Genomic DNA, 11,790 nt, shown 5'->3' with positions numbered 1-11,790 from the left:
AGAGGATTTCATTGTTAAAGAGGGAGGTGACATCTGAAACACAGCAAATCAGATTTTTAAATCCTCTGAATGTCATTTGCCAATTAAGAAGGACAACTTGAGCATAGCGAGAAGGAGCAACTGACAGAAATTCCATCTTCTACAGAGGAGTGTCTTCTTTGGTAAAAAATGAAGCTTTCCGCATTTTTTCTGACAGTCTTTACCCTATTGGTACACATATGTTGGGGAGAGTACTCTCTTCCAAAATTTGTCTGCACCCCGATGCCTCTGGATATGGACTGCCAATCTAATGTGCAGCGTCATAGCTCTGGTGGAGGGGGGCATTGGGTGGGTATGCAGGAAGAAGCCAAAGAAACTATTCTTCACCTCCGTGAAACAGTAGTTCACCAAAAAGAGACTATCTTAGATCAGAGGGAGACCATTAGGGAATTGACTGTCAAACTTAGCCGTTGTGAGGGGTACCCTCATAGCAGGACACATGAAGAGGGTTATGGTCATTCCTCTGAACATGGACAAGAAAGGGAACATGGGCATGAAGAAAGTATTGGGCATGAAAGTGCACATGGGCATGAACGAGAGCATGGGCACAAAAGGGAACATGGTCAAGAATGGGAAGAAGGACAGGAACGCGAGCATGGCCATGAATGGGAACACCATGAGAGAGAACATGGACACAAGAGAGAGCATGGACACGAATTGGAAGAAAGACAAGAAAGAGACTATGGGCATGAAAGAGATCATGGATATGAGCGAGAACATGGCCATGAGAGAGAGCACCCTCATGGACAGGAAGATATTCATGCACATAATAGAGACCATGAATATCATCATCTCACCCACCGAGAATATCGGGAACAACCATCACATGACTCCTATCGCAAGCCAAGCGCCCCACCAAACACAATGGAAGACCCACCAGAGGTTACACCACCTGGAATTCCCCAGATGGAAAGAATGCTGGCGTCACTGAAAGACAGACTGGAGCACTTACAGGTACTCAAGTTTACTTTTGTAAATTAGTAAGTTATATGTATAGCAAAAACGTTTTTTATAGTTTTAGATCGAGTGTGGATGAATTAGAACTCCTGTGGGCATTGAAAACTTTCTGGGGATTCATCACTCCCTGTCCTAGTGACAATGGCTTTACCAGACAGGAAGTGAAATAAACATCCAACAGCAACACACAAATAAAAACACTTTTTTTAGAAGGGAAACAGAAAAACCTCTGTTGGTTTTTATTTCTGTCTGTCTCTGTTGCCGATTTTCCATAATTTTCCAGTGTGGTAAAACTGTTGTCACTGGGAAAGACATTTAGGGGTTTTTTCTAAAAGAGCCCCAGACAGCAGGGAAAAGTCCTAAGGGCTTCTAATGTTTCCAGCTCTATCCAAAATAAAAAAAAAGTTTAATGCTCTTCTCTTTTACGGGTAAGAACTGAAAACAGGAAAACAGGAGAATAGTTGAAAAAGGAAGTAGCTAACAGGTAATAATAAATAGTTAACTCTTTAAAGTGAACTTTTGCATTGAGTGCCTGCAATATCTAAGGTAAATGTATTAATATAGTATGAGATTATTTTTAAATTGATAATAAAATTGTCATGGTTATAGCTAATATAACTAATAATTAATTCAAGTTTTTATTTATCATCGTTTGAATGTGAAAAGTAAATGAGTGAGAGAATGTATTGTGAAAGTTAATCAGAAGTAGTATTACTGTGTATATACACTTACCTCCCTCAGTGTGGTCACAGTGCAGTGTGTACATTACACCATGGTTAAATGTGGATAATATGCAGGTAGCAAGTATCCAAACTCATGTCTAATTTATTTAAATGATAACGGAAATATGCATAGCCATACATATGGTCATAATGGCTGACTGCATCATCGGTGCACCCAGACCTCAATATGGTATGTGCAGCCTTTCTGACCACATAAATGCATTAGAGCGTTCTGAGTCTACACATACTGATTGACTGTGAATTAGAACAGTTCCTTACTGTTGTGATGCAACAATGAATAGTGGTATTCCCCAACTGAAAAATTTGTATTTTAACTGGTATTTCAAAGCCTTTATACAAACCTTTCCTTTGTCCATATCGGGTAAACTAACAGTTTCAACCAACTGCCCCCTCTCCAGCAACACATATTTAACTTTCCTTTGCACCACCATGGTTGTGTTTAACAGCCAGGAGCAAAGAGAAATAACTGGTATTTCCCGGGACAGGGTGCTTGTTACTTACTCTCATTCTCCCATGTAGCAGTGCTGCTGCTTGGCGACTGGTCGCTCAGGTACCCAGTGCTAGCACATCAGGGTGAGGAGAACATTTTCAGCACAGTGTAAACTCCACTGTAAGCAACTTGGAGCATACACAGGGGTTTCCATTCTCTTCTGCTACTGGCAACTGAATGGAATGAAAAGGACAAAGCACAAGTTTACTTTGAAGAAAATCTGTCACCTCAGTGTATAAAGAAAAAGCATATTTTTCCTGGAAAATACGTTTTTTTTAAGACTTACCTGTCCCCCTGTCTGCACTCTTGTTCTCTTTGGTATTCCTGAGATAGCGCTGTCTGAAGTGTGTTCTGCATCCGACACAAGTGTTAGATGCCTGTTACCATTCTGCGCTCTTTGGTTCCTCCCGCTGACCCCCAAGTCACTACAGAACACAGTAGTCACATTGGGGTTGCCAGAAAGAACCACAGCAAGGGATGATGCATCTGACACATTCAGAAGTGTGCTGGATGCTAAAGAGTCTTCAGACAGGGTATCTCAGGAGTACAGGGTAGAACAGCAGTGGGGACAGCGGGACAGATAAGCTTTTGAAAGTCTTCTTTTGCAGGAAGCATATGCTTTTATTTTATTATCGAGCTGACAGGGCCATGTACAAATCCCTTCTATCAATTAGCTGTATAACTCCAGGCTAATTACAGCTCATGGAATATGCTGGCTTATTTGTTCATGCAAATAGCTAAGATGGTGAGCTAAGTGCAGAAAACAATAGCCAGTAATCCATTCTTTCATCAGATTGGTTGTTGTGGGTTTTATGTTATAAATAAAGCGCAGCTGTAATAAACTTTCAATTTTTTTACATTATTTTAAAGAAAGAATGTAACGGCAAAAAACTTTTTCTGTGACTAATGTATTTCAAAATTGTCATGGAAATTCCATCTTTTAGGTGTAGTTTGGAATTTCCTATTGACACCTTATACTATAGGAAAGCATAATCTGCAAATCAGTGGGGCATATTTTTGCACACTTCCTTTATGACTCTTGCAAAAATTATTTAAATGGTAAATTTCTGCCTTATCATAAATGTTTACTTCACAGCTCGCAGCTATATAAACCGTTTTGAACTTTTACACTTTTCATTCTTTAGTGCTTTTGTGATATAAACCAGGAAATTCATTTTCAGAAAAACAGCAAAGGTTACAATGGAACACAGGCAGCTGAAATGTGTTGCCTTAAAGTGTATGTCAATCCAAATTTAAAATAAAACACATGTTTGTATGTTTATAAAAGTACATCTCTGTCATACATGCCTGATTCCCTATATTGTATCCATTTAAAGACCCTGCAATGACAAAAAAATGAACTGTTGAACTGCCAGAAATGCACTCAGTTCTCATTTCCTCTAATGGAATGACACCACGTGTCCTTTTGTAGATTCAAACTGCAGAACCTGGTGCCAGCCATGCCCAGTTTTCTTTGATTTAAGCTGATAAACCCTTCTCACTCTTCTTATCAAAGCATCATGAGGACTAATTGCTTTGTAGTCTGAGATAAGAACTAGGAGGGCTAATTACACACCTTGATATAACACAGGAAGTGTGCACAGGACATAGGGCAGCGCTGAATTTCTGACATGATATACAGATTTTTTTTTGCACTTATCGAATATTTATAACCAAAGGTTTCAGTGGTATATTTATCAAATCAAAAGTATGCAAATAAGAGAAGTTCCATGTTAGGGTTTACATACACATTAAACAACAGCTAAATTCTACTAGTAAATCTTATTTTTCTATGAGCACTGACATAACCATTTCAATGTAAACATTAAATCGATATTGAATCTAATTTTTTCTATCAACTCTGTAAGCCTATGCAGTGTTCATTTGTGCAGTCACATGGTATAATTCACTTGTTTCAAGTATTCATGCAGGGGATTGTTAATGATATACAGCCGCCTCAGCATTTGTGGACAATCTGAAGGCTGTGTAATGCTTGAATCGTTTTCTGACATCAACCATGGTGGCACAGACTGGATGCTAGAGAAAGGTATGCCATAAAGGATGATAAGGAAAGATAAGGAAAAAAACATAAGAACAATGGGTGCTGGATTCAGCCAGAGTCTGTAGCATTAGTCACAAATGTCCTCACCATTGTTCCATAGGACTATAGATGGTTTGTACCTGTTTTTGTACCTTCTGTTTCAATGCTCCTTGAAAGATTTCACCTGATCTAAAAAAGTTCAGTTTGGCTTTAAGGTAGGTCTGAAGCCCCCAATTTTTTATAGCTTTGGATAAAGTATTGGAGGGTTACAACCCCTGTGAGTTTTTTTATTGCTGTTTATGTCCCCATTGAAGAGATTTCCCTCTCTATTTATCCTGGTTATCATTGTCAGCAGGACAGAAAGTGATGGGAAAAACAGATTGCAGACCTACAGTACACAAGACATATGCTCCCTGTTGAATGGAGAGCTCTAGCTCTGACGCAGCAGGGGGCTTGTCTGACCTCTGCAGAGAAACCACTGCTTCCACACAGAGAGCAAGGATCTTTCTCTGCTCCAGGCTGATAGGGGATAAGCTTTCCTAATTTTAAATTAAACGTTAAGACTTTGCACGCTTTCTGTTTTGATGCATCTGGAATGTATTTATCTGATCTAAAAGTTTAGTTTGGCTTTTAGCTATATCTAAAGCTCTGACATCAATATCTGTTTCGCTGTTGGGGTGATTTGTCCTCTTTATGTATTCAAGCGATCTAGAGAGATCTCTCTTTTACTGCCTGTATGGTCTCCAGTTAGCAAATAAAACCTTATTAGGGGTTCTAACCATTCCCTACTCTATCTAAAAGATTTAACTTTTGACACACTTAAACCTGTTTCTTTACACGTAATCTTTGTAACCCTAACACTTAAACTTACACCTACAGTGTAATGAGCTCTTAACACCCCTAAAACACTCAAAGCCTAAGTCATACACTTAACTAGCCCCAACACTTATAACCCCCTGTTATGCTGGATGCTTACCTGTTCCTGCACTAAAACCATCCATGCAGCACCTAGATTCCAGCACCAGAAGAAACTGATGCAACAAAATATGACACTGAACATGCTATTTGGTGGCATTTGGTGATAATGATTATTCAGACATACTTTTTAAAAGGATTAATTACCTTTTCTGTGATTTCAAGGCATAACTACAGGCAGTGTAGAGAGTTAATTCACTCCTGGATCTATGAGTTTAGAAAGCTCCACCATAGCTGGTTTTCCAACTTACAAAAGTATGTAGGCACACGCATGATCCCTAGTTACATGGACCATGAAGAATTAATACTAATGATTGATTTGAGTGCTTTTTTTTCCACCCCTACTTTTTGTTATATTGGTTTTCAAATAATAATTGTAAAAAGTATTACACTTTTTCTAGTTAAGTAATATATTTTTAATAGTGGTCTATATTTTAGACCAAAAGAGGGACAAACGGGTAGAAATGATAAACAGTGAGAATCTACGCTTCATCTACCAGCTGTGTGTTTATATTACATTATTTGGAAAATAGGCAGCACTTCTTTTTCCCATACATCTCCCCTTCCTCCTGTAATTTTCTCTTTAAACTTCTGATACGATTACAAGTACAAAATATACCTACTTTTATTTATTACCTAAAGAAGTGAAATATATTGTTGTATGAAATATAGGTGAGCCTCATAAGAATCTAAATCATGTTGTTTTGGCTATTCCTCGGCTCGAGGGCCCTGCTCTTGCTCGTTCACACTGAAAAGGTCATTAGGGTATAATCTGCATCTGAGATGTTTTTGCTGTTTTTCAGGGAAGTAGAAACTCTTCTCTGTTTTCAACTTCACTGAGAGATACCTTACAAAAGAAGATCAGTGTCCTAGAACATCAGATCTATGAGAAACACAACAGCTCCGAACACCATAATAAAGAAAATGACCAAACACATGAAGACTCTCTACGGCCCAAGATGGATGTGACCATACACAGCAATGAAAAGGGTAAGACTACATTTTGAGGCAAAGTGGTTATAAGCTGAACTACCAACAAATAGCTAAACACACATATATTATGCTAAAGGGTCAGTCCACTAAAACTGCTATTTACGTGGAGTTGGGTCGCTCATAGATTTCTGATATCTCTTGGAGAGTCCAGCCATGAGCTATATAAAACTGACTAGATAGTTTACTTTCCTAACGTCTACCAAAAACTGAAATATACGTTTGGATAGACTGATAATGTAACTGTTTTATCTGTCAAAATATTTGTATATAAATAAATATATATATTTATATATATATATATATATGTGTATATATTTTTCATTCCTCTAGACAAAACAAGCTTTTAACCCTTGCAGTGTGGGGGTAGTCCCACTGCAATGGCAAGTTTTTAAAACTCCTGGAGTTCTTCTTAACCGGATAAAGGTGGTACACCGCACTAGTAGTAGAACTAACGATAAATACATTCCTAAAGTGGGCAAGCTGCAGTGATAATAAAGTGATAATAGGTGAATAATGATACACCGTGCTTTTAATTTAATCTAAAATGCAAATGAATAATCCTAAAGGAATTGTGCTAATAATAAATATGAAAAATAGAAAACATTTGCACTAGAGCATAAAAAACAATGTAACCAGGTAGTGTAAAAAAACAAAACTAATAATCCATAATATAAAAATTCTCATACATGTCCATATAGAAAGTGACAAAATCATCCACAGTGTTCGTTGAAAAAAATCCACTCATCAAACAAATAAGACATACGATTACAATAATTCCTAAAAAACAAACAAAAAAAACAAACTGTGAGCAGTTTCTATAAGAGGATAATAAGTAATCTTTATAAAAATCATCTGGTCCAAAAGGATCCTTCAAGCAATTCCTCCAAAATATTAGGCAAATGTATCCAGATCTCTCAATGATTCATATATATCAGAATGGCAGGCAGTGCAAACAAGGAGATGACGAGCGATCCTCAGATAAACAGAACAGTGACCATCACTGTACCCACAAAAGAAAGAACTCCAATAGTGAAGTACATCACATCAAGTTTAATAAGGGATAGAAAGAAACACTTACAAGATGGCCATAGTGTATAAGCATGTAGCAAACAAACAGTCGACGGATTCTTAGTAGCGGAGTCAGAACTGATGACCTCCACTAGTACTTCCTGCAGGGGTAACCTCAGTACGTGCCTGAACCTAGTCCCTAGTGGGAGGTTATACCTGCAGGAAGTACTAGTGGAGGTCATCAGTTTTAGATATTAATTAATAGCGCGGTGTATCATTATTCACCTATTAGTTCTTCTTAACCACATGAAGATCAGGGTGTTAAACACCCTTCCTGTCCAGGCCATTTTTCAGTATTCAGTGCTGAGGTACTTTGACTGATATTTATTCAGCCATACAACACTGTACCGAAATTAATGTTATGTTATTTTTCTGGGACAGACAGAGCTTTCTTTTGGTGGTATTTAATCAACACTGGGTGCTTCGGAGTGATCGAAGGGGAGATCAGCCGGTGGAAGTGTGATGATCTCCCTTCAATCGAGTTACAGAGCTGCTGTACTGGTCCCGGTCCCGCAAGCAGGATAGCGGAGCCAAGGATAGCCGGCAGTGGAGGGGGCCACACACTTGCACGCGCCATACAAGCGATCAGGCAGCTAGCCACCTGAATGCTTGTATGTAAACAGCCATTGCCGGCTGTAAGCGATGTTCAATTCCCGCTCCCATGTCATGTGCACGCCGTATATTTATGGTGACCTGCTACAGGGAAGCTGTCGTGCGGCTGATAATTACAATGGTTGGACGGCAAGTAGTTCAACAAATTATTTGTGTTAGACTGACAGCACTGTGAAATAGAGCCTGGCTTGCTGACTTTACTGACCTTTAATATAAGTACTGCTGTGCACATTACTTCAGTTATTATTTATACATTTAATTAATTACTGTATCAATGAATATATAACTGCAGTAACGTGGAGCTTTCAGTAACTTTACAAGAATAAATTCCTGACATGTCACAATACACAGCAACAGTAAATTTGTCAAAAAGCTCTACCTTTTTATTATAAAGCAGTTCAGATCAGTGACTTCGTCAAGAATGGCATGATGCCATCAGTCTGCTGCAGACAGTAGAAGCATTTCTTCAGCCTCTTCTCCCCCACTGACCAAACTACAACATTGTATCTTTGTAGCAATTTACAAGGTGAGAGGCTGCAGCAGGGGCTTATCTGTGTCAGAACTTTGTAAACACAGCCAAAAACTGCACAGGGCCTAGGATTTACATGATTGTCCTATCTTGGAGCCTGCATCTCAGTCCAATAGATGATGATTTGGATGACCCCTCCTTATGGAGAAAATGCAGAATAGTAGAGGCCAGGAGCACTGGATCACTTACTAATGATAAGGTCCTAATTGGATAAGTGTGTGCCCCTGCCACGTGAATAATTCCACAGACTGCTCTCTGGAATACAGGAGCCTTGTACTGACATTGTAGAGAAATAAGAAGGAGAGAACCAGTTCAGAAGATGTTTGCCCAGATCATGAATATGTATCAATACTATCAGTTAAAAAAAAACATTTGGGGGTCCCAAGAGGCCCACTTTATTAGGCCTATAATGGATGACTCAGAGCAGCTCTAACGCATATTTAAGGAAAAATGTGCATTTGCGTGGAGGGCGCTGACATAAGTACATTTTGTACCGCAGTGTGTTACAACATCGTACAACGCATCACAGTGGTTAATAGAACTGGATGAAATGTCACTTGGAGACATTTCAATAAAGTTCAGGGAAAACAAGGTTACAATGCAACGCGTTGTTTTCAGCAGATCAGCACATTTTACGAACACAGCACATACCAGTGGCTGCTTTCCAATGTGGCTGCTAGTGTGAAGTCCTACATGCCCAAATATCTTTCTGAGAATGACATTGACTGTGTGCCAGCTTTCAGCTCATTCAGCATTTCTAAGCCCCGATGAAGGGGCCCCTCGGAACCTCCTAGAATGCATTGGCCTTTTTTACTGAATGTAATGATCAATAAACTAGTACTGTGATCTCTGGGAAATATAATAAATAATATATTCAAATACAGATTACCTAGCATGCATTTACCAAATGCAAAATAATTATCTGATGTTAGGTCCATTTTAAGCATATTTTCTTTATGATCACCTGGAGTTCAGCTTTGATTTGTCTATTGACACTTCAATGCCTTGTAAAAATCAACAGTATAATATCTCCAAACCTGTATACAGTGGTAATTTTGCTCTAGGCCAGTGTTTTTCAACCTTTTTTGTGCAAAGGCACACTTTTTTCATGAAAAAAATCACGAGGCACACCACCATTAGAAAATGTTAAAATTTTTTACCTCTGTGCCTATATTGACTATATATAAAGTAATTCTCTTGAATAGGTGACTCCTCCCTCCTTCCCTTCGTTACCCATCACGGACAACTACATCACCCGACTCCTCCCCCCTTCCCTTCGTTAGCCGACAGAGCCACTCGGGGAAGGGGGGAGGAGTCCGGTGACGACGATGTCCGTGACGTCACCGGATCTCCGACGGAAGACCCGGAAGCCGGCGGAGAGGTGAGTAACTTTGATCGATCAAAATAATTTTGATCGATCAAAGAAATTAACGATTTATTGACGGCACACCAGAAAATATCTCACGGCACACTAGTGTGCCGCGGCACAGTGGTTGAAAAACGCTGCTCTAGGCAAGTGTAAATGATGACACCCTAATGTAATTTTTACAGTGAGCATTGAACCTATAATACCGTGATGGAGGCACCATGCATCTTGTTGGAATGCAGAGGTACCAGTGACCTATACAGTCTAACAATTAACTGAAAATAAAGGAGATGCTGCATATTGCCATATTATTATTATCAATCAGTAATCTTACACTAATAGGGGACATCAAATACATGTACACTGCACAATACTGCCCTCTATGAATATTTAAATATGTATTGCCTTTTGGATTCACACTTGGAATGAGATTTCTAGCTTGCAGTAGTTAGAAATGTACGCTGGCCACTCTGAAGTCAATACAATTTGCAAACATGAATAAATTGTGGAACAATGTATTTTCCTACAGTTACCGTGCATACGTACACAGACAGTCCCTAGTGGTGCCTCAGCTTTTGATTATCTCAGGAGAACAACCCAGGTCAGCCTGAGATTCTAAATTGATTGGTGTGAATCACATGCCATATTCTGATTGAAGAAAATATTATATTTACTTAAATTGTCTTAAATCAGCAAATGTCTATAACTACTGTTTGTATAGTAGACATCAATTTGTGGATACATATGAGCATATCATCAGTTCTTCAAGAGGACCAACCAAAGAGTGGTTCTGTCTGTATATGGTGTTAGTGGTGATGTCTCTTAGACCTTGATATATAGACACATACAGTCATGTGAAAAATTAAGTACTGTACACTCCATAGTAATTGTTGAGAAGTGGCTGCACATAAAAAACAATGGAGATAACTAGTTATTCTTTTCAATCCTGTTATTCATTTAGGACAGCCTTTTTCTCTTTTTGTATTTTCTAAACTACATACAATGCAGTTGAATTGAGAGAATAAGCTATGGGGCTTTGTAGTGTTACTGAAAAAACATGCCAACTCAATTTGATTGCAGGGTTTATTATTACAAAAATATAAAGAGATATTTAATACAAATTTCTATAAAGGTACACTATGTGATACTTAGCAGCATGGTGGCACTATAAAAAGCATTTTTTCACAAAAAAAGAGATGTTGATTTTCTAAAAATGTATTGTAATTATTTTGCAATTATAGATACAGAATGGGTTTAGCATAGTTTTTCTTTATGGCTATACATCTTTCTCTTGATCTTGCTGTTGCAATTATTCATGAGTGTTCCAGCTCTCTGCAACCCATTTTGCAATTCACGCTTTATACTATATGTGTATAAGCATTGTTGTACCTGTAGGGTGGTATGGGGCAAGATATGTGAACTCACAGCTTGGGACCCTTGGCTTATCCCCACTGGTGATATCAAGTCAGTAGACATGAGAACAGGCAAGGAACCATATAATATAGACCAGTATAGTCAAGCAACTAGACAGAAGGTCAGAGCAAGCGGCAGATAGGCTAGGGGATGTAAGGATATGGTGGGGCCAAATCAGAGGAGCAATCACAACTGAAGCATACAGGATCAAAATTCTGAATCATACAGGAAGCTGAAAGGAACCTTAGCTTAGACACTAATACCCTGCTTTGTGCAGATTACAAAATAGCCATCCAATACACATTGAAGACATGCATATAGCGGTGCCAAAGAATTAAGTTTCTGATGTTCTTTTGTTATTAGGAAACAAGAAATTGTGTACCAGTTACCACAATGTATATTGTTGTTACGGATGTATTGAACATAATGTTATCTGATGAAGCCTAAAAGAGAACTATGGGGTATGTCTTTTTCACCACAGTTCTCTTTAGGGTCATGGGAGGTCAGGGGGGGACTGGGCCGGGGGGCAGGGGGGCAATTGCCCCTCGGGCCTCTCTGATGCCA

The 11,790-nt window shown here is 38.8% G+C and overlaps 1 protein-coding gene across 1 annotated transcript in view; it reads left to right on the top strand.

The window, feature by feature from the left end:
- Nucleotides 1–2,168: 2,168 nt before the first annotated feature.
- Nucleotides 2,169–11,790, top strand: part of LOC108798320 (neuronal pentraxin-1-like) — a 13,747-nt gene continuing 4,125 nt past the window's right edge. The window contains exons 1-2 of the mRNA XM_018570058.1: nt 2,169–2,225; nt 6,049–6,169. Of these exons, the coding sequence (XP_018425560.1) occupies nt 2,169–2,225; nt 6,049–6,169 (178 nt within the window). The remainder of the gene's footprint in view (nt 2,226–6,048; nt 6,170–11,790) is intronic.

The sequence above is a fragment of the Nanorana parkeri genome, unplaced genomic scaffold (genome assembly GCF_000935625.1).
Source record: "Nanorana parkeri isolate BGI_ZX_2015 unplaced genomic scaffold, ASM93562v1 scaffold1450, whole genome shotgun sequence".
NCBI lineage: Eukaryota > Metazoa > Chordata > Amphibia > Anura > Dicroglossidae > Nanorana > Nanorana parkeri.
This window is presented reverse-complemented; position numbering and strand designations above follow the sequence as displayed.